Source organism: Setaria viridis, chromosome 5, assembly GCF_005286985.2.
Source record: "Setaria viridis chromosome 5, Setaria_viridis_v4.0, whole genome shotgun sequence".
Lineage (NCBI taxonomy): Eukaryota > Viridiplantae > Streptophyta > Magnoliopsida > Poales > Poaceae > Setaria > Setaria viridis.
Genome location: NC_048267.2, coordinates 17,170,357 through 17,193,005, shown reverse-complemented (window position 1 = coordinate 17,193,005; position 22,649 = coordinate 17,170,357). Strand labels below are relative to the sequence as shown.

At 43.9% G+C, this 22,649-nt stretch overlaps 1 protein-coding gene across 1 annotated transcript; it reads right to left on the bottom strand.

Annotated features, from left to right (window-relative positions):
* Nucleotides 1-3,406: 3,406 nt before the first annotated feature.
* Nucleotides 3,407-18,221, bottom strand: LOC117856077 (bifunctional 3-dehydroquinate dehydratase/shikimate dehydrogenase, chloroplastic). The gene is made up of 11 exons (XM_034738500.2): nucleotides 17,863-18,221; nucleotides 15,685-15,790; nucleotides 14,140-14,358; nucleotides 11,267-11,613; nucleotides 9,802-9,865; nucleotides 9,597-9,702; nucleotides 9,383-9,523; nucleotides 6,571-6,719; nucleotides 4,840-5,005; nucleotides 4,710-4,756; nucleotides 3,407-3,813 (listed from the first exon to the last, which is right to left on the bottom strand). The coding sequence occupies exons 1-10, from the start codon at nucleotides 18,048-18,050 to the stop codon at nucleotides 4,713-4,715; spliced, it is 1,530 nt and encodes a 509-aa protein (XP_034594391.1). The 5' UTR covers nucleotides 18,051-18,221; the 3' UTR covers nucleotides 3,407-3,813; nucleotides 4,710-4,712.
* Between the last annotated feature and the right edge of the window lie 4,428 nt (nucleotides 18,222-22,649).

Below are 22,649 nucleotides of genomic sequence, written 5' to 3'. Positions count from 1 at the left end.
CGCCTCCCACGCCCTCGCATGTTGCAACTCGCGGATCTAGCAGTCCGGCTTGCGATGCTTCCTCCCTGCACATGTGGATACCTTGGAGGTGTTGCGCCTGCAGCACTTGGACGAGCCGCCGATGAGCCACGACGAGCCACCGACGAGCCAACGACGAGCCGCGGCACGAGGGTGATCTTGCTGCACGTGGACGAGCTGCTGGACGTTGACGTGATCGACTACGTACGACTACGTTGATCGACTACGTACGACTACGTTGATCATCTTCGCTGCATCGACGCAAATCTACATCTTCCGCACCAGTAGTGCGTCGAGTGGTAATCCCGTGATCCTTATACGGCAGTTCTTCCTGGTTTTACGCGGTAGAAATTTTGATTTGCGCTAGTGTAGCCTACCTCGTATCCCTACACCTGGCTCGCGTGCGGGAGGGGCGTGAGTGCCGGAGGGAGGGGAGGGGCGTGGTGCGGGGTGTGCCGTGGGAGGGTGAGGGGCCGAGGCGTGTGGGGGAGGGGGACAATGTGTGTGCCGGGGGGCAGGGCGTGAGGCCGGGGGGACGGTGCGGTTGCGGGAACACGGGTTCGCCGACTGTAGGAGAAAAAATACTCGGCGAATTCTTGTTTGCCGAGTGTTTTTATGTATACACTCGGCGAACCCGTTGATTGCCGTGTGTTTTTTTTTTACCGAGTGTTTTTGTGTATGCACTTGGCGAATCCTTTATTTGTCGAGTGCCCGAGAGATTGCACTCGGTAAAAATAAAACACTCAGCAAACGCTAAGTTTCCCGTAGTGTTTGACTTGTTTGTTCAATGTAGTGGGTTTTACCTTTCTTAGTGGAGCCTAGGGGCTAGGGCACATGATAGGTGGTAGCATCAGCTGGAAAGCGTAAAGCCATTTAGTAGGGAGAATTAAGGCTCGTTAATTTTCATGCTGGGCCCGTCACGACAGCAACATCGTGTCGTGCCATGTGGGCCCACGGGCCGCACTGGCGGCCCAAGCACGGGACCGCAAGGCCTTTTTCATGCCGAGCCAGCCCGCAAAGCACGGCCAGCTTCGGGCCACCACAAGGCTTCGTGCCCCCGCGCGCACTGCCGCTGCTCCCCGCCGTCGGGCCCCTCGCTGTCGCTGCTGCCGGACGTCCACATCGCCACTCCCTCTCCCCACACCACCGCCGCGGTTCTCCGCTCTGCCAGCGGCGGTGGAGGCCGTGAGGGAAGGAGGGAGCATCGCCCGTAAAAAAAAAGCGCCGCACGCACCAGTGGAGGCCGTGAGGAAGGGAGGCGGCACCAGCGGCGGTGGAGGTCACGAGGGAGGGAGGGAGCACCGCCCGCTGGACAGAAGGTCGAAGGGCAGGCCGTAGGCGGAGGGGAGGCGATGGGGAGATGGCGAACGGGAAAGGAAGGGTGGCGGCGGGGTAGAGGCGAGAGATTTAGGGTTGATTGGTTGATGTTTGTATTATACGGGCTTTAACGGGCCTGCTTCTTGACACTGTGCTGGGCCGGGCTGCCTGCCCAACACGAGGTACCGAGCCAGGCCAGCCCAAGCCCGAAGTCTTCTGTGTCGGGCGGGGCTAGAGCGAGGCCAAAAAATCAGGCTCTGTGCCGGGTAGGCGAGCCACGGGCTGCATGGACATCTATAGTTGACATGAAGAACCGGAGGATGAAGTGCTGAGGAGTAGGGATGGCAACGGGGCGGGTCAGGGTCGGGTGGAGCTTCCGCGGACCTGCCCCCGAAACTCGAGCCACAAACCCGCCCCGACCCCTAAACAACAAACCCCCGAACCCGATGGGGCCCCGACACCCGAGCCGTCGACGGTGGTGGCCACAAGGCGCAGGAGCTCGGCACGCCATCCTTCGCCACTCGCCACGGACAGGGCCAACTGAGGGTGGGGCTCGCCGGCCGCCGCTGTGGTGGCCTCATGGGATGGAGTGCTGGCCGAGGGGGAGGGGGCAGGGGAGCCGGTGTCGCGCTCAACCACTCGCTCCGGATCAGGGTCACCTGGATGTGGGGTGTCGACGGGGTTGGGGTGGGGTCGGCGGCGGGGGCACCGGCTACCAGTTCAACCGGGCTCGCCGTGGCCATCGATGGGCACTGCCACTAGCGGGGGTCGGCACGCCGCGCTAGACGATCGCGCGGGCTCCACCGGCGGACTCGATGGCTTCCTCTACGGGCTCCGGCTCGAGCTCGTCACCCTCGGCATGCCCCTCCCCTAGTCCCCTTCCCCCTACCGCGACGCGACGGCATAGTAGTGGTGGCGGGCTAGGGTTCCGGCGAGTACTGGCTGGCTGGCTCAGGGAGAGGGACAGAGCAGGGTGCGGGTGGGAGGAGCGGCGGGGTGTCACAGAGGCACGGGGTGCGGGTAGGAGCGGCGGGGTATCACAGAGGCGCGGGGTGCGGGTAGCCGGGCGTTGTGGGTCGGTCGGCTTTGTGGGCTGAAGTAGAGAGGGAGGAGCGACGGGGTATCACAGAGGCGCGGGGTGCGGGTAGCCGGGCGTTGTGGGTCGGTCGGCTTTGTGGGCTGAAGTAGAGAGGGAGGAGCGACGGGGTATCACAGAGGCGCGGGGTGCGGGTAGCCGGGCGTTGTGGGCCGGTCGGCTTTGTGGACTGAAGTAGAGAGGGAGGAGCGGCGGGCGTTTTGAGCTAGCTTCGTTGGCTTCGTGGGCTGACCTAACTTCGGGGGGCCGTGGGCGCCCGCGGGGTAAATCAAAATCCGGACCCGCCCCGACCCATTTCGGGCCCAGAATCCGCAGCCCCGTGGGGGAGAAATCAGACTCACCCCTGCATCCGCCGGGTTTCAAACCCGTGGGTTTCGGGTCTGAACCCACCTGATTGCCATCTCTATGTTTCGGGTCTGAACCCACCTGATTGCCATCTCTACTGAGCGGCATGGTAAACCTGCCGGCGGCAGCATGTTTCTCTATTACCGTGGTAACGTGGTTGGAACAGATCATGGAAGGATGGCTGCATGGTCGCAAACCAAACTTGCCGGCGTCGTGTTGGCCATGGCATCGGTTTGTGGATCAGTTGTTATATATAGGAAGCATATGAAAAATGTGCAGAATATTTATCTATCCATCAGTATTATCGTTTCGTTTGCATTAGATAATTAAAATTTGAAACAGCATATGTAAGAGAGTGGCAGGAAAAAGAGAACTCAACTGGAGAGGTCCATAGATCTACAGATGCGATACACACTTGAGCAGAAAGAAGCTCTGCTCCATATATACCATCAAGGTAAGATAACGAATGAAATGGATGTGCATGAACCATTTCCTGACCGATTTCGGATTTCCGGGCTAAAACTAGAAACGGTTGCAAAAGGCAGGAAACGCGACTTGTCGGGACAGGAATTTTCCCGCCCCTTTTCACACATCACACCTACTTACAATGTTCCGGAACTACAGAACAGATGCATCTAATGGTTGGACACCTTTTTATTTATTCTTTCCATAGCAAAATCAACATCCAAGAGGTACAAGTACAATTTACGCAGGTCAATATAACCACCAGCAATGCCAAAATTGGGCAAGCATGTCAACAGTTTAGGCTTGATGCATTTTTTCTTCTTGCTCATTGTAATTTAGGCTCTAAACTGACACTTTATTGTTGAAATTCCTCTATTGCAAGTACAAGAATGAACACTGTATAGCATGTCAACGTCCTCCATGTGCAGATAAGTCGGCAAAATCTAATAATACAACAGCAAAGTTCCATGAGTGCAAAACCGGGAAGATATCTCGAAACATTTTTTTTTTCACTCAGCCCTGACAAAATCTTTGGGCGAATATTTATCACAGCAGTCTTTTTCACCATTAACCTGAAAAACATAACCGACTGTTACATCCAACTTTAGTCAACTTGTTTAGTTTTCATGGAATCAAGTATACAATTTAAGACACAAGAACATGACGTTATGAAAGTATTTTCCAGAAGCTACCACTATTTTTACTCGTGTCATTTTACTTGGCAAACTAGATATGCGTACAGAAATTTACAAGTGATCAGGATTCGTGTTTAAGTGGCATCTGGCATATCATAACACGTAAATTTGTAGCACATCTGACGAAAGACAAAAATAAAAAGACTAATGCACCGTTTGGATCGTTGGAATTGAATTCCATTCTAATAATTATAATTTACGCATAAATTAATTAAATTAATATAATTGTATGTAGAATATATTTATATATTATTGTTGGCGTACTTATGTGCTGCACTTCTGCTATAGGGAAGCGAGTCCAAGAGCGTGCTATAAGAATTGAATTCCATTCTAATAATCATAATCTATAGAATCAATTTCCATCTCCCACCCCATGAATTTAAGATAGACTTATATCTAAACTTTGGAAAGTTGTGGAATGCCACATTCCAAGATAAATTAGCCTACTCCATTAAGTAGATTCCAATTCCTTCAAAATGAAGGGCTCCAAACGGGGCCTAAGTGGTATTGGTCCTTTTTAGCCCTATTTAATTAAGCAGTGTCATGTACATTGTTACTGGTGATCAAAAAAAAAAATGAGCACTGTCATGTTCAATGTATGCATGGTGTACTTGACTACTTGTGATATGGAATGTGAGTTTCTCTTCACAGAGAACAATGAACTAATGGAATGCAATTAAATAGACCTTGTTCCTAGAATCACATATTGGTATATGTATATTACATGTTAAGTATTTGTAAGATTGAAATGAAATGGTAATAGTTAAAGGAACCTTTTAGGTGTATTTCACTGCTATCTCGCGCATTAGGCTTTCAGGAGCTGCAGAAAATAAAGGTAGTCAGAAATATTAAAACATTTGGCATGTAAAGAATTAAGAACAAGAGCTGAGGAGAACATGACACCTTCTATACCACCGGTGAAATGTTCAAATTGACCCATGGCTTGTCTAATAAACATTTCCACACCACTAACAACTTTAACTCCACATTCTTCTGCTTCCCGTAGAAGCCGAGTAACCTTTGGGGCATATACAGCATCAAATACCACATTGTAGAAACTCAATGATTTCTGCGAATTCAGGAGAACTGATCAAACATAGTTTGGCATGACATAAGTGTAGAGGGGAAAAAATGAGCAAGGTCTTTAACTTGTGCGAGAATAGAATTATGGCTGCATGTTACACAAACTCATACCTTCATATAAACAATATGTTGTTCTGATCAGTTACAGCACTGCTCTATTAGATACTCCCTCCGTTCCAAATTACTATACATTTTGGCTTTTCTAGGTACATAGCTTTTGATATGCACCTACATATATGCTATGTCTAGATACATAGCAAAAGTTATGTATCTAGAAAAGCCAAAACGAATAGTATTTTGGGACGGAGGGAGTACATTTGCAATTTTTCCTCACAGGTGCTCTCTGAAAAAAATCCCTTCAGCTGAATTCAAATGATCTTGAGTTCTTGACCAGTTTGTAAGAGACAGCAGTTTAAGTTTGCAGTTTCCATTCATAACTTATACGTTAAGGGCATATTATATTTCTTTAGTGGGCTAGCCTATCCTTAGTAATGGAGGAGTGCCAGTTTAACTCTCAAAAACAAAGCAAACTTTGGGTGGGCCAGTAGAGGTCAGGGAACCAAAAGCACTTCTTGATTACTCTCTAGTAACAAATAAGTGACCTTTTGGGTTCTGTGCAGCCAACCATTTCAAACTTAAGACAAAAATTGCATTTTATGTATTGGTTTGGATGTTTGAAAATGTTACGAGTATATTTGTCTCGAAAAGTAGTTTAAAAAAAATTTACTTTTGCAATGTTTTATAAATATATCATGACAAAAATACTAGTTAAAGTAATGTTTTGAAGACCGCAACACCGTTTCCTTGTCTAAAATGTCACTTATTTGTGACTGGAGGGAATACTAATCTTGCGAAGCAAGGATAGGCATGAGGACAAGGTATTCCTTTATTTGTTGCAAGAACAAGATACATAATTAGTTTTCAACTGTACGTAGCACCTGTGGTTATCACTAAAACCAAATCAATTTTGCTCATCCCTTTAAGTGTAATACTGCTTTGATGAATATAGGGCTGCAGAAGTTTGTTGTCTAGAGAAACTAAAATAGGCAGTACATGGATAAGTTATAAATGCACATCTTTCTCTATTTCAACATACAGACAGGTTCTAGAGGCTTAGCCTGGATCCCGTGGACCTAACAGCTTTCTGATAACTTTTAGTAGAAGATGGTATATTTAAATACAGATACCGCTAATATGATTGACCAGCATTGAGAAGATTTCACCATTAGCACCAAAAAAATCATGATCTGTAATATCATATTCTACTAATGTACTCTCTAAGATGAAACACAAGCAAAACAGCATTGTTATTGATGCATTTAAGAGTTCCAACTCACTCCAAACAGAAATTGTGACTCTAGAATGGAAGGGAATTACTATTTTTCTTGTAAGACAAGCACAGACATAAAAAAATGTCAGATCTCTATGATCAATCATTTTAAGATAGAAAAAAAATACACTCCAATTGTGTGTGTGTGTTTGTGAGATAGAGAGGGAGGAGGGGGGAGATGGTGAGCGAGAGATAGAGAGAAAGGAAGGGTGTAGGGGCACCTTTGGAATAGGAGTACCATCAATATTTGGGTACATCCCCAATGATGTTGCGTTAGCAAGGATCATCCCTTCTTCAGGCCTGAAAGTTTCCAGGTCCGCTAATCTCAGCGCCTGACCACCAATTGCGTTGGCAAGACTTACTGCCTTTTCTGGTACCACCAAAATATTTTTTCACATTAATTAAGGATCTAAAATACAACCCACCATTCATCTAAACACACATGTAAATCCAGCATGAATGTAACAGAAGATAAAAGAAATGCAGTCAATTTAGAAAGCAATACTGTAGGTTGCAAATTGTCTTAGTGTAGTGTCTTGACAACAGGATGCCTGAACAAGTCATAGCACTAGGCTTCTAAAGCAAGGCAGGCAAATTGAATATTTAACGAGCACATGGTTGGAGTCAGAACTCACAAGCATAGTAGTATAATGAACAATACATGCAACAGAAATGCAAACCAACAACTATGGGAATCCAATAGTAATATGCATAACCTGAAAGCTGAATCTGAAGTGAATTTACAAATTTCAACTTGAACTTAGGCCAATCCTGATGGAGGTTCGAGTTTCATTCTCATTAAATAGGGTGCCATGTCACCATTTTTTTATGAGGTGGCAAATAAATAATGAAGAGAGAGAAGAGGTTTCGTCCAGATGAAACAACCTACAAATATGTTCTTGCTTATGTTGCCTATGAAACAGAAAAAAGTGAAACAATGCTTTCAAAGGACTATTTCGATCATCAATCAAATGCTCACTTGCACTTGTGGCACTCATGGAAACACCACACCATTATGAAATTCTCCATTGGGATTGGCCTTAGGGCCCGTTAGGCAGGTTCCAGATTCCAGATTCCAAATGTCAGTAATCTCCTCCGGACGGTAGAAGATGAGTGCAGTTTGTGGAGTATGTCTGGAGCCTCCAAGCTCCAGGAACTCCTGGCGAGGTCGTTTTCCCATAGATCCCCAGGTCATGTTTTGTTACTAGGCTGTGGCAAGTCTGTAATTTTGTGTTTTTAGTGGGTGTGTGTGGGTTTTTAACTTCGACCTGGGTATATCCAGGATCGTTGTACTGTCTCTCTTCTACATTAATGAAATGACACGCAGCTCTCCTGCATAGTTCGAGGAAAAAAAAGAAACATTTTAGATTTGGTTTCTCATTAGAAACAATTCTCTGGTGAAATAGAATCACTTTGAAACCATTTGACTTGTAGACCGGATCTGATTCACAGAAATGATAGCAGTTGAAATGACCAATGAACCCCTACGCATACGTATAATCCTAAGTATGCCTGGTAAGCTATATAGTGTCAATCTCCTAGAAATTTTTTCTGCCATTGAAAAACCTACTGGAATATGCTTCTGTGTAGCCTTAAGGAGTGCACCTAGCAGTTTGATGCTGAGAGCACCACACCAGGCCTACCTCTTAAGTTATACATCACTTCTTTTCCCTTCCACAACACAGGGAAAATAAAAGCAGAGCTGACATCACTTCTCTGGTGGAGCTTGCCTATGCTGGAGTAGCGCCAGCCCTTGGGAAGCCGCAAAATTGGTTGTACCAAGAGAGGTGGAGAGATACATTGCCAGAACTGATCTAGTGCTGCCAGAGGGCCGGCGAGCAGAGGTTGTAGGCAGCACAGAAGCAACAATACAAACAGAACACTGGCTGGCCTTGGTCAAAATGGCAGAAGCAGGTAATTACTGTATAGAAAAGGGATGGTAGGAAAGGATGGAGATGATTCTCGTGCAAAACCAAGTTCCACTTGTTTCTCTTTAGCTGATATGGTAGGACTAGAATAAAGGAAGAACAGGCTAATCGCCCTTGCTTGGTTAATCCAAATGGTGCGCCAGGAGCCAGCAATTAAATAGCCTCCTAACATACAATCGTAACAAACAGCCTAACAAGCAAATCTATAACCCTAACAACCATCTCTAATGAGCTGCTAGCTACCTGATAAATAACAAATATCAAATGTTAAATGCTGTCAGCTGATGCTGTGCTATCTTCTCACATTAGTGCTGGGTCAGGGCCAGCCCCACTTTCCCACTCACAGCGTAAAAACACGAAATGATTCTATTGTTTTTGTTTTCAATCGTTGCTGCACCCAAGCTTTGAAACAGATTCTGCCGTTTCTGGCTAGAAAATAAAGCCCCCTGCTAAAGGCCAAGAAAAAATCGATGACAAAACAATATTGCTATGTAGACAAGAATGAAGCCACGTGTTTGGAGGACATGAGCGAGAACAAGATCTTGACATAAAAAAATCTAGACCCTTACAATGATATTCATTTATTACTCATTAGGATTGACAACCTCATGATAGTGTGACCAAAATTATTAATTAAAAAAACTCGGCCAGTGGGGGAAAGACCGCCCCCACGGTTTTCTGTTGGTACAGCAGCCCTCAGCCAACAAATCGAGAAAACCCCTGAACCTTGGCCTCACCCTATAGGGCCGCACCATAACCTGGGCCAGCAACCATTGTCACTACCCCTGGTAGGACCGCACTGTGGCACCCTGTGCCCCTGGCACTATTTTGTGGGGAGGCACAGCGAGGGGATTAATTTAGCTAAACACTGAAATTCGCTCCACGAGGGAGTCAAACCCAGGACCTGAAATGGAAAACTATATCTTCCTATAACAGATGCATCGTTTTTTTTTGTTGGTTTAGGGCCATAAAGCATGTAGTTATGCTTCATCAACACAAATCGTGTCCTTGCTTTTTTAGATTGAGCCTTGAGGTATACAGGATAGCAATTGTATACTAGCTAAAAAACATCAAACACCATCTATTGTAGAAATAGAGATCTTACCATATGTACGATTTGCTACCACTACCCTTGCACCCTTCTCCTTTGCACCATATGCAATTGCCTTACCAGCACCCCCAGCACCTACAACAACAATAAGCCTACCAGCTAACGGTGATATAGCAGCATCCTTGGACCCTGGACCTGTGAAACATAAAGCGTCTGATATCTTTTCCATGATACACAACTGTGGAAACAGAGCAGGTAATGTTACAACCTCCAATGCCATCCTCAATAGCAGATATTGCTCCAATGTAGTCTGTATTGTACCCCACTAATTTGCCATCAGGTCTTCTAATTATAGTGTTTATCGCTCCTATTGACTGCATATTTAACACACAAAATAGCATCTCAAACAAATCAAGAATGATATGTTACTGATAAAAGTAAGCACTTCAAGATTGTAAGCTGCATCCAGTTACCTTAGCAACTGGATCATGTTCATCACAGCACTGTACAGCATCCACTTTGAAAGGAAGAGAGCAACTGCAGCATAAAATCATATGGAGTGAACTAAGGAAATTTAGCTTTCAAAAATAGATCAATAAAACAAGAACATGAAACTGGCTCGTAGCAGGTTGGTAACAGAACAGCCAGTTTTTGCTCTTCCAGGGGCCATGTTAATTCAGCCCGAAAGTAATGTTTATTTTGGTGCACTCCTAAATAATATTCTTAGCTATTTTTGCCAAATCATACGTCTGTATTATGTCAGAAAAATCTGAACTTGAAATAAAAAAGGAAAAAAGATAGCAAAAGTTTACAGAATAAACATATAGCTTGCTGCCATCATGCAAACTGGTGAGATTGGGATATTATTATTCCAATCTAAAGAGAAATTTTCGCATTACATTATGGATCTTTCAAATATGCTTTCGTGATCTATGAGCTGCTAACAAAATTCTCATCCATGTGATCCTCAAATCTGAGGAAATTCCTTATTTGACACTAGAAGATGACTTAATTCCTTCCTTGGCCCTGAAAAATTTCACGTCCCTTATATGACACCAAGTTTTAACTTTCATTCCTTATTTGACATTTTCGTCACTTTTGTTAGTTAAGTTGGACAAACCGACCATCAAATCACCTCCAAAATTCATGAAACTTTGTATGGTCATTTAAAAAATGAAGATGAATCCATGTTGCTTAAAAACCGCATATGTACCTTTGCAGTTTTCAAATTAAAATTCATCAAAGTATGCTACTTTTGAAGCATATTTGAATTTTTATGCACCAAAATAGTTTCCAAAAAATATTGGAAAACAACTAATATTTTGTAGATGAGATGTAGTCATTTATAAAATTATTTACCTTCATAAGTTACATAGGAAATTATGAGGTTCTTCTAATATTTCCCAAACTTCCCGTTTTTCATAATTATCGGTGTAACTTATGCTAGAAAATAATTTAATAATTTATTGCATCTAATGTGAGAAATATTATTTATTTTTCTATAATCTTTTAGAACTGTTTTGGTGCCTTTAAAATTCAGATAATTTGTAAAAGTAACCAAATTTGGTGAATTTAATTTTTAAATCATAAAGGTACACGTGTGTTTCAAGAACATGTGGTTCACCTTCAATTATTTTATCGCTACAAAAAGTTTTCATAAATTTTGGAGGTAATTTGATGGTCGTTTTGTCCAACTAAACTAACAAAAGTGACGAATATGACAAATAAGGAATGAAAGTTAGAACTCGGTGTCATACAAGGGACAAGAAATTTTCCAGGGCCAAGGAAGGAATTAAGTCATCTTCTAGTGTCAAATAAGGAATTTCCTCAATCCACTTAAATATAGACCGTCCAAATTACTGTTTCCCCTCCAGGTATTCTACAACTCGGAAAAAATGTAAGATATATGTGACAGTTTTGCAGAACCAAATTTAGTACCTAAATCCTGAAAAGTCCGGAGATGAATATGTCTCAAGAAAACTAGCAAGATTATCTCCAAGAAGTGGAAGATAAACAGCATTATATCCAACAGATTGAAGACATTTATTGTGCAAAATTGGGCTCTTGCTCTGCTTTACTGGGTTGGCTATAAGACCAAGAACCTTCGTATCAGGTCCTATGCGCCTTATATTGTAAATCTCCAGCAATTCTTCAACCGTTGGCTGCCCAGATGCTGACGTCTTTGCAGCATTCAGTATTCCAAATGTAAGATATCCACCAAACTTGGGCGCTAATACCCTGGACATTAAACCTTTTTCACTCATTACGAGTCCAATCATAGGCACCTGTCATTTCTATTGGTCAGTCAAATGTAAGTTAACCCAATATGCCATGACAAAGAATAACTCTCTAACACTAAGGAATGCAAGCACAATTTAGATTAAATGTGAAATATGCATACTACCTTTGAAATCACATATAGTTTTCTTATGCAAAATATGAATGAATAAGCTAGCAAATGAGCTCAACTTAAACCAATTGCTAAACTGTTACCAAACAAGTCCAGGAAAACCTAACAGTTTTTTTCCAAAAATAAAACAGCTTAATAAGAAAGAGACATCCATCGAAACAATGTTTGAGAACGAAGTTCATTTAAAATTAGAACTGCAACAATCCTACCTACTCAAGGCTAAATACTCACACCAGAACTTTGAATCAGTGCATAAGATGAAACAATTCAAAATCAACACCTCGTACACATCTTTAGAATTCAATTAAGACCTATCATGCAGCTCCTGACCAACTAATGTACTTGCAAAGGCCAATAGTTAGTTGTGAAGAAAAATGGCAGCAGCATTTCAACTCAATCTGAGCAACATTGTGTCATGTTTGGTCGGCTCCATCCCCTTTGAACCTTGGAAGCGGATATGGAAATCTTGCGCTCCGGGTAAAGGCAAAATATTTATTTGGTTGGCCATCTGCAATCGTTGCTGGACAGCTGATCGCTTGGCGAAAAGAGGGCTCCCTCATCCCGAGCAGTGCAGCCTCTGTGACCAGGAGGATGAGACGGTTCAGCACATACTTACATCATGTGTGTCTGCGCGGCAATTCTGGTTTAGCATTCTTGAACCTCTAAACTTATCCAACCTGGTGCCTACCCGCAGGGACAGCTCCTTTGAAGTTTGGTGGAGAAAAGCATCGAGGAAAATTCAGAAACAACACAGAAAGGGATTTAATTCCCTTGTTATTCTTGGAGCCTGGAGCATTTGGAAACACCGAAATGCCTGTGTGTTTGATGGATCTACCTCTAGCGTTCAGGTTGCTCTTCAGGCCTTCAAGGATAAACCTCATCTTTGGCTACTGGCTGGAGCCAAGGAGCTGGCAGCCCTGGACCTTGGTAGGATTGTGGTCTAGAGGTTTGGTTAGTTTGCTCGGTCAGGTCCTTTGAGTTTTTTAGGTCTCCTTTTCTATTTGTTCAGTCACACATCTCACTTTAGTCCAAGGTGGGATGATGCTATTGTAATTGGACTTTTCTCTCCTTAATACAAAGATACGCAGCTCTCCTGCGTGTTCGAGAAAAAAAAACATTGTGCCAGATTGTCTTGCTACAGTAATTCGCTGCTACTGTAGCGCAACCGCCGGGAGTAGATCTAGGTTAGGGTTTAGGCAGAGTCTAGAAAATAGGTTAGCGTAAGTCAAGTCGACTCCCCATAAATATGAGGGGAGGGGCAATGGATTCAATCAAGTAAGAAAAAGGGCTTAGTCCCTCTCCTAAGTCCTACCTTTTGCTATGGTCTTCTAAAATAGTTTCCTAGCCTCCTGCGCCTTCCCCAAGTAACAGCCCCGCGCCGCTGACCCTCGATGGCCGCTGGCCACCCTCTCCTCCCTCCCCAATAATCCACATACATGACACATTGGCATCAACATTTAGACTGAATCTAAGTAAACTTCTTATGACAAGAAGACAGCCCCAAACAGATTATGGAGTACAACAATTCAGTATTAATTCAGAGTTACTATAATTCTGATATTTTCTGAACAAAGCAGGGCAGTGCAGTACAAGGAAAGTCCAAATTGTCTACAATTTTTATTTGGCTTCCTTTGCACCAAAGCATACAATTTTGATTCATTTCGTATCCAAGTTGGGCAGGACATTTTTAAAGTAAAACAAAAACAGAGATGGAGTTCAAGGTCTACACTACACATCAACATCTATGAGCAGGCCCAGCTTTGGAATTCCAGACAGGGCCCAAACACACCAAATATTGAATTCAGTGAAGGAAGGGAAAGGTTAAGACCCTATAGAATATACTCCAACTTAGAGTAGGAAACATGAAAGAAAAGCTTCTTAGCAAAGCAAGTATGTGCTTCTGTTTATGTGGATAGTAAACAAACTGCTACATTATTCTGACTACTCCGGTGCATCCAAACATAGATCAGATTAGTAGTTGACAAAACTTAGTGCTAGAGCTACCAGTCCACATGCACTATACAAATAGGTGTCATGAAGTCATGAACCATGTTCTGTATCCAGGAAAATACATTTGTAGATTCAGGATATAGCGAATAGACACCTAATAGATTGCTTTGTCATTTTACTTATTGTTCTTTTGAAATTATTCAGATTTAAAAAAGCGTTTTGAAGTATGTTAATCAACTATGCAAGTTTGCTAGTTCTTTCACATAGCCCAGTTCTAAAGAAACTCAACAGACACCAAGATTGGGCCACAGTGACAGATGAATTTCCAATAAGTTGATCGACTTCAGTGGTGGCACTAAGAATGCACGAGATGTATACAAAGACACATAACACTACACAAACTAATGGAAAGAAAAAAAATGAAATGCACTTTCGTCTAGAAAACACTTACTTGGCAGTGAACCATCACTTGGAACATCCGTGATACGTCAACAATGTCCTTAGCAGTTGTTGCAATTTTCACTATGTCAGCTCCAACTGCTTGTATGCTAGCCACAAGATTTGCAAGCTCCTCACAGGATGGAGTATATTCATAATTATGCGAAGAAACAATAAGTTTACATTTCTCTGGCTTATTGCCAGAAATAAAGTTCATAAATTTGTCAGCAACCTGCAAACAAATAAGTTTGTCACAATAGTAGAATATTATCTACTGATATACATGCAATGAAAAAACATTAGGCACAACACTCACAATAGTCTTGAACTTAAATGAATGTGCCATTCAATATGCTCAAGTTTATTAAGATAGTCCTGACTTAAATAGATGCCACATTGACAATAAATTGTCTACAGAATCACAATGTAGTGTAGTAACGAATGTTTCCAGACAACTGGTTCAAAAACAACTATTAACGAAACAAAATACCACATACCTGGTATCATCATTATGAGCATAAAAAGTAGAAAACCTCTAATTTATTTCTTAAAGTGACAAGTGTATCGCCACTATTCTGTACACAAGCCTCATCCTTCTGATAATGATAATCGGTTTTGTGAGAAAACATCAACATAGTTTCTAAAAATCAAGTGCATGCACCAAAGATGCCGTTTGAGTGTTGGAGACCCCCCGGCCCTGACCTTGTCTCTTTGCATCTTCTTTTAGTCACAGGTGTTCTCTTTACTCTTACTTGGTTTCTTCAATGAGACTAGCAAGCTAATTCCATTGCCCCAGCACGCACAATGCTTACCAATGCATTACCCAGCACATTACAACTGCTCCATACTACTGCTTCAACTGCCAACACTTGTGGCCTGTGGCATCTTCACTTCCCCTGTCAAACCCTACCCAACTGAAATCACTAGCTATGCTCATTTGCAGCTTGCCCCAACCCTGCCTATTATCCACAGGCAAGCCAGCGTTCAGCAATACCTTCGTGGTTTGGAAACTCCAAAACTCTAGACTCTAACCCTACCTTGCCATCCAGAGACAAAAAGCTACCTATTGCCCATAATCACTGAAGGTAAGGTATTCACACATTAATTAAAAAGTAAAGATCACAGTATAGCATTTAACTTCTTGTACTGGGTAATTTGTTAAATGAGCATGATTCACACCAATATCTCCTTTTTTCAGTTTCCCTTGTTACATATTATCCAAATTTATCTTTTAATGATTCTTATTCTGACCAAGACCAAATGACTACAAGGCACAACTAAAGCATATCAGAACAATTGAAAATGGATTTTTTAAAAAATGAAATGGTTTGTCTGCTAGGGAAATGTATTCATAGTGTATGACAAGTGCATATTTGGTGCTCCTATGGGGAACACACCATTTGTGATTTGTGGTGGTACGTAATGTACTATTCCTCAAATGCCAGGAAGTCATGGGATGTTATACATGTGATTTTGTACCCACTTGCACACTTTCAAGTTCCTATTTGTCCAGGCAGTTCAAAACGCAAAACAGATTTGATTGTTCAAACAAACGAACCTTCAATTCAACATCAACATAGTCTACACCTAGTTCCATTGCTATATGTAGTGCCTCGAATCTTGTGGTGTCATCACCTTCATATTGGCCTCCTTCCCAGTTAGGTCTGTGAACAAACAAACAGATGGATGCATCATTTACTCTAGGTAAAATGGTGTTTGTTGCTATATAGAAATTATATACATGATACAATTAACTACTACAAAGAACTGAAATATTTTATCAGACTTCAACAAGCGATGTTTGCTTCAATAAACTGCACAACAAATATTTTGAGCACAAAAATTTAAAAGATTCATAATATAAGAAATGGAAGGAAGCATAGAATTTAAAGATTTTTTCTGTTAGGACCATTTCTTTCCTTATACTATGATGAGTAGATACCCAGATTCATTTAACTAAGCGTAGAAACATAAATGAGCTACCTCACCATTATGGCTGATGGTACTTGAACAGTGGTGTGCACGCATAGCAATGATCATGAATGTAGGAAGGCTTCACCTTGCCCCAACAAGAATATCCATCTCTAGAAATAATTAATTGGTTTTCAAGGTCAGTTAGCTATGTCATTATTTTGATTAATTCTTTGAATTAGTATGGCCCTCACAGCAACTTAATGCAAATTGATTAGCAGGCCCTAAATGCTGTCCAAGTTGGCCTTTTAATTTTTGAAAAAAAAAATCGAGAAAATTGAATGGAACTAACTCATAAACGATTATAAGAAAAATAAGAAATAACTTATTCAGTGCTTTCTTAATATTGAAAAAAAAAAGAAAAACTTTACGGAAAAAAAAACATCTTCGAGTGGGCAAACTACCATACACCAAAAGGAAAAAGGATTGATCCAATAAATGGGATTAGCTTTAGCTGATAGCAAAAACCACTGCCCATGCATGAATATTATTCGCCACATGTAATAGCATCTTAGCTCCTGCTTATCATTTTTAAAAATTGTTTTAAACTTAAGGAATGCATAACAACCGGAACAATACATGCTGCAATAGATAATTGACAGCATGGCCATTCCTTTCCAGATGGAATAAAGCTGTTGGAGTCTTGTTGTAAGCACAGCAGATGTCCGTGTTTTGCTAACACCTCAGGGTTGAAGATTCCCATCCCTTATGTTACTATGAGCAACAGGTGGAGACTAGCGGTTGTCTCACATGGAGACAAAACAAATACGGATTTTTGAAGTACTACTAAAATTATCCCTAGGCCATCACATCAATGTATGCAACTTCCTTCAATCACATCAATATATGCAACTTCCTTCAATCTGTTTTACGACCCATGGTCATGTACTCATGTAGTATACACTATACAGCATCTGCCGTTCTTTGGACATGACATTTTCCTTTAATACAATGAGGACTGAGAAGCTAGTTCTGACCCGTGTGTATAGTAGTGCCAAGTCTTATAACATTATCACGTGGATGTTGCAACACAAATTCATGTGGAATGCTTGGCAACTTATGTTTATGGTCCGAAACAGAAGCTTAGCAGGGATTTTAAAGCTTTGAATTTTTATATCTTTTGGTCCATAGCCGGTGAATTAGGCAGCTCATTTGTGCGCAAAACAAGAATCAACAAGACAACAATGTGGCACCCAACCAGGCACTGAACTTCTTTGTAATGGTGAACTCCAGGACACAACCCTCTTACTAACTTCTATGTGATGAGATTTAAGCTCCAGTCTGGCGAGAAATGGAGCAAGTACCAAGGGCAGATGTGCAAAATGGCAGCTAAACCGGGTCAAGTATGTTCCCATCCTCAAGGATACACATACCAGCAAATTATAAGGACTTCAGGCGCTTATATGCGAAATATTGTATTCATGTTCATCCCACCGTCCCGTTCGATCCGTCAAAACAGCGTCGCAAGCAAGCTAATCCGAAGCGGTGACAGTCAGACAGACGTAATGCGATTGGCTAATGACTCGATGCTGACGCGGAACGATAGAAACGAAGCGGCGGAGCATGTGCCGTGTCGAGTCGAAAAGCTAGAACCTCGCGAGCACGGGCACGCCCAGATGGATGGCCCGCACGAGTAACGGCGCACGCGCTCCGGATATCCTGAAGTGGCGGCGGAATCTATGGAATGAACCCAACCCGAGCGTGGAAGCCTGAAGTGGCCGGATGCGAGAGGGGGAGTGGGCCGGCCAGGGGGGGCCGAACGAACCGGTAGGTGACGAGGGCCGGGAGCGGGCAGCCGCGGAGCAGGAGCGGGAGGTGCTCGCGCGGGCGGAACCCCTCGATGAAGTCGAGCCGGATCTCGACGAGGTCACCGCCTGCGGCCGCGGCGGCCACCGCGTCCGCCACCATCTCCTCCACCGTCCGCGCCACCAGCGGCACGCATATCAGCGTCATCTCCGACTCCGTGCCCTGCTACTCCTCCCTCTCGGCCAGCTCCCTCGCGCGGCGTGCGTGGATGCAGATGCGGGCAATCGGCAATGGCCGCGGCCTGGGGTCGGGGTAGGTGGTCACTGGTCAGTGGTCTGCTGGCGGGGGTGGGTGGGGGCCTGCGAAGTCTGAAATGGGGGCAGGGAGGTTTGGCCTGAGTTGGTGGCGCCGTGGCGGGCGCGAGTGGGAGTGGGAGTATGGGCCGGGGGGTTTGGTGGAAAGTCGGGGTGCGTTTGGTTGTTTAAATGTCTCCGACATCATACGTAAAATTAGTGATAAAATCAGTTTTATTTAGGCACAGGATAGGGAAGATTTACATAAAATTCTTGTGCTTCTCTCCAACAGTATACTAAACTTGAATAAAGTTTTCTGAAAATACTCTTAGATTCTAGGGGTTTTCTGTAAAAAGGCCAAGACATAGAAAACTAAATGAAAATTACATGCTTTGATGAGGGTTTTTTCCTAAGTTCTTGTCCACGGCAAAAATCCCCTTGTTCATCATCTCGTTCCTCCTCCCATCACCACCGTCCTTCCTCCATGACTCCACGCATCCTCGCGCCTGTTTCCTCCTTCCCTTCCCACATCCAGCACCTGAATCAATGCCGGTTGTGCTCCTCCAATGCCCTCCGCTCAAATCGACACCGGCCCCTGCTACTCCGGCGCGAACCGATGAGCCATGACCCCCGCGAGCTCCTCCCGCGGCCGTGGATGGTCATCAGAGCTCAAGGAGGGGAGAGCGGGAGCGAGGGAGGAGGGGTCTGGAGCGACGCGTCGGAGGGGCCCATGCTCTCCTCGCTCCGACCATAGAGCCTCACCCATGCGGCGTTGCTCGTTGAGCCCCGTCCGCATGTCGCTCACCGGAGCTCGAGAGCGGCACATTGAAGGTGGCCATGGGCGCACCAGAGGACAGCCTCGAATCGATGCGGACATCGGAGAATTGGTAGAGGATGACCTCAAACAAGTGGACGATCGGCGGGTCAAGCAGGGCTAGTAACTTGTGAATCCTAGCTTCAGAATTTTGGTGTGGATCTTCCTCGTAGGGTGATCATGCCGAGCCTAGCCTAAGCTAGCCTCTGGACAACTACACAACCCTCAGCTCTTTGTAGATGGTATCCTCGACTTCTGCTACTACTCATTGTCTTTGTGTTGATGCAGAATGGGGGTATTTATACCCTGAAAAGGCCGTAGTCCAAAGGGGAAGTCAAATGGGAGAGGGAAAGGCCCAGGGCGATCGGCCTGGGCCATCCTTATGGCCTCCCATGTCCTTCTTCATCGCCAAGTCTTCTCTGATTTTCTGGCATCTTCTTTTATCTTGCATGTGAGCCTAGCTCATCGATATCCTCGGGATAAGAATCGATCAACCTGCCTTATCTTCTGAAACTTAGCCCTTAGGTCTTCTCGGAGGAACGTTCATCGAAACTGAGCAAAAATGGGCGTCGGGATTGTTGGTTAATTAGAAATTCATCCGAATAGATAGGGACCTCCGGGAGGTATAGAAATGATCTCATAGTCTAGGGTTTGCATCAGAGCGATGGAGTAGAAGAAGAGACCCCCTTTACCCTAGCACCCATGAGTGCCTTATATAGAAGAAGAGAGGGTAGGGCAATTTTCTATTATACCCTTGGTGGGGATAAAATTGCATCTAAGTCCTTGGGTTGAATCCTTTCATGAGATATATAGGAGGTTGTTTAGGTCCATATGGAGGATCCCATTTATAATTCCCCACCCCTGGGCTGATCGGCTTGGGCTCCTTGGGCCGATCGGCCCAGGCCCTTTCTAGGCCCTTGTTGACAATCGTTTCGTTAAGTACCAAATATGACCGCCAATGTACTTAGGAATAAATGAGGATTGACATTTCTTACACGCATATTTATTTTGGAATAACATAGTTCCACTTGTCAGAATATTTGGTTGTAGGTGAAATAACACAAAAGGGTGGAGAAACCACACTCTGGCAAAGAAACACAATTCCAACCAATGAGAGTTTACCATATGTGCATCCCATGGATTGAAGGGCCCACAAACTACCACAACCGTCTGAATCCACCAGATAACGCACACAACTTCCATTGGGACCTACATTTCAGACTACCTCGTGAAGGCGGTTGCAAGAGGGGCCACCAGGGGTTCGACTGAACCCTTGGATCAGCCGAACTGCCTCTAACTCTCCTCATGATCTACTTCCACGTGGCGACAGTTGACAGCTTTCCTACATCGGTTATAGGAGATTTTCCGAATATTCATCTTGTAAACCGCCTCTATGAGCCTATAAATATGAGGGTAGGGGCTCCATTCTAGGACACACACCACAAGTGAATCATTATCTCCCTCTTAGTTTCCAAGTTAGTGGAGTTAGGCTAATGTAGCTCTTCTTCAAGTTCCAAGTCTTCTTGGAGTCTAGGGTATGGCTCTTGTATCTTACATTCCTAGGTTGACTTTATTCTATTCAAAGTATTCATCTTCTTTATATAGTGTTGTGCTTGATTCATATATGCATGAGTTAGATTTATACCCTTACTATGTTGATGTGCTCGGCTTATATGCTCATATGCTAGTCGTACCTTGCTATATAGTATAGGCTTATATACTCTCATGTATGCCTTGAGACCATGCTTCAGTACATACTCTGTGTGCGTATATACCTTGTATAGCTTGGTTGATCTATGCTACGGCATCGGTTCAATGGCCATATTTTTATAGTGGCTTCAGTCATAGTCACAATAGCTCGGGATGGCTGGAGTGTTGTTAACAATGCAAGCATGGTGCTTGGATTGGTTAGCTTCATTAGATATGAGTTTGCCCCACAGGTTGCCAGGGGTAGGCGGTAGGTGGTGACAGCCCTGTCCATTCTTTGTAATCCCCCACGTTCGGGTACGCTGTAGGAGTTCGGAAATTAGCAGTAACTTTGCCGGGCGAAACCGGTACGAGTACTGCTCCCCGTGCGTGCCTGGGTGCATAGGCATGAGTCCTATACAATGTGTATGTATGTTATGCTTGTATGATCTGTGAGAAAGTACATATAAACCTAAAGCTAACTCTTAGTCCTTCTCCCTAGCTTAGTTATCTTGAGATGATTCATGTGTGTCACACTACATATCTATCATGATCTTACCCCTACCTTGAGTATTGTCTCTACCCATTTATGGTATACTCATATGCATAGTAAATCTTTTTGACCTACCCACCTTACTTTGGGAAGTACGATACCCTTGGGAATACTCTTGGGTGAAATGCTACAATGGTATATTTGTGCGCTTGTGGATTTATTCATGATCATTAAATATACCAACAATCATTTCTGGTGCCGTTGCTGGGGAAGGCTCTGGTTAAAAGTTTTTTTTACTTTGTATTTGTTTATATTCATAGTTGATAGATCCTTACTGAAGCAGGCTAACCTTGATTGTCTTCTCTATCTTTCATGTGAAGATAGGTAGTGTATGATTGGTTTCGACTTGCTGACAAATTTCACTGAGAATTCGGAGTCACTTATGAGAAGGGTACGATCCCATGTCGTTCCTCCTCATATTACTCTGTCGGCAGTCAAACCAGATTCCTTTGCACCATGTACGCCAAACACATGACCTAGAAGACTCTTCGTGAGTATTTCATTCCCTCAGCCTCTTAGGTGCTGAAAGGCCTTGAGGTGGACACGGGGAATGTCAACTTTCAGATCAAGACAGGTCTCATTACCATAGTGCAGGCAAGCCCATTCTGTCGGAAAGCCAACAAGGACGCAAGCGCTTATCTGCAACATTTCCTTGAGCTCTGCAACACCTTCACCATCAGAGGCGTGAGTGAAGATGCTATTCGTCTCTGACTGTTCCCATTCTCTCTCCTAGGGAGAGCGAAGCAATGGTTCTATGCGAGCCGTATGGAGGTGAATAAGTGGGATAAATTCTTTGTGGCATTCCTCGCGAAGTTCTTTTCGTTGGGAAAAACCAATGCCCTTCGTAGAAGGATTTTGAGTTTCCAGCAAGCAACTGCTGAGTCAATTCCCGAGGCGTAGGAACGGCTTCAGGAGTATATCCTAGCATGTCCTTACCACGGGATGGATAAGTGGCTCATTCTTCAGAATTTCTACAATGGATTGATTCTGACATCCTAAGGCCATGTTGATGCTGCTGCTCGAGGAGCCTTCTTCTCGCTTACTATTGATGCTGCTGCAACATTGATAGAGAAGATGGTCTCTAATCAAGGGTGGACCGATGAACGACTCTAGCCTCGTCAGAGAGGTACGCAAACCATCAAAGGAGCGGATATGCTTACCGCTAAGATGGACCTCCTTATGAAGAGATTGGATGATTACACCAAAGAGAAAGTTGCCATGTCCAATACTGTCCACGCTATGGATTCTCACATGACATGTGAGGTTTGTGGAAACACTGGACACTCGGGGAATAACTGCCTCGAGACTCAGGAGAACGTATTGTACATGAATGGCAACAACAACGGATATCATCAGGGGTGAAGCCACGTTGGCCTTGCCGAGTGCACATGCACCAGGGAAAAAATATGTTTTCAGTGATTAGCAACTAAATTTTACCACTTGTGCAGTCCCTAACCTCC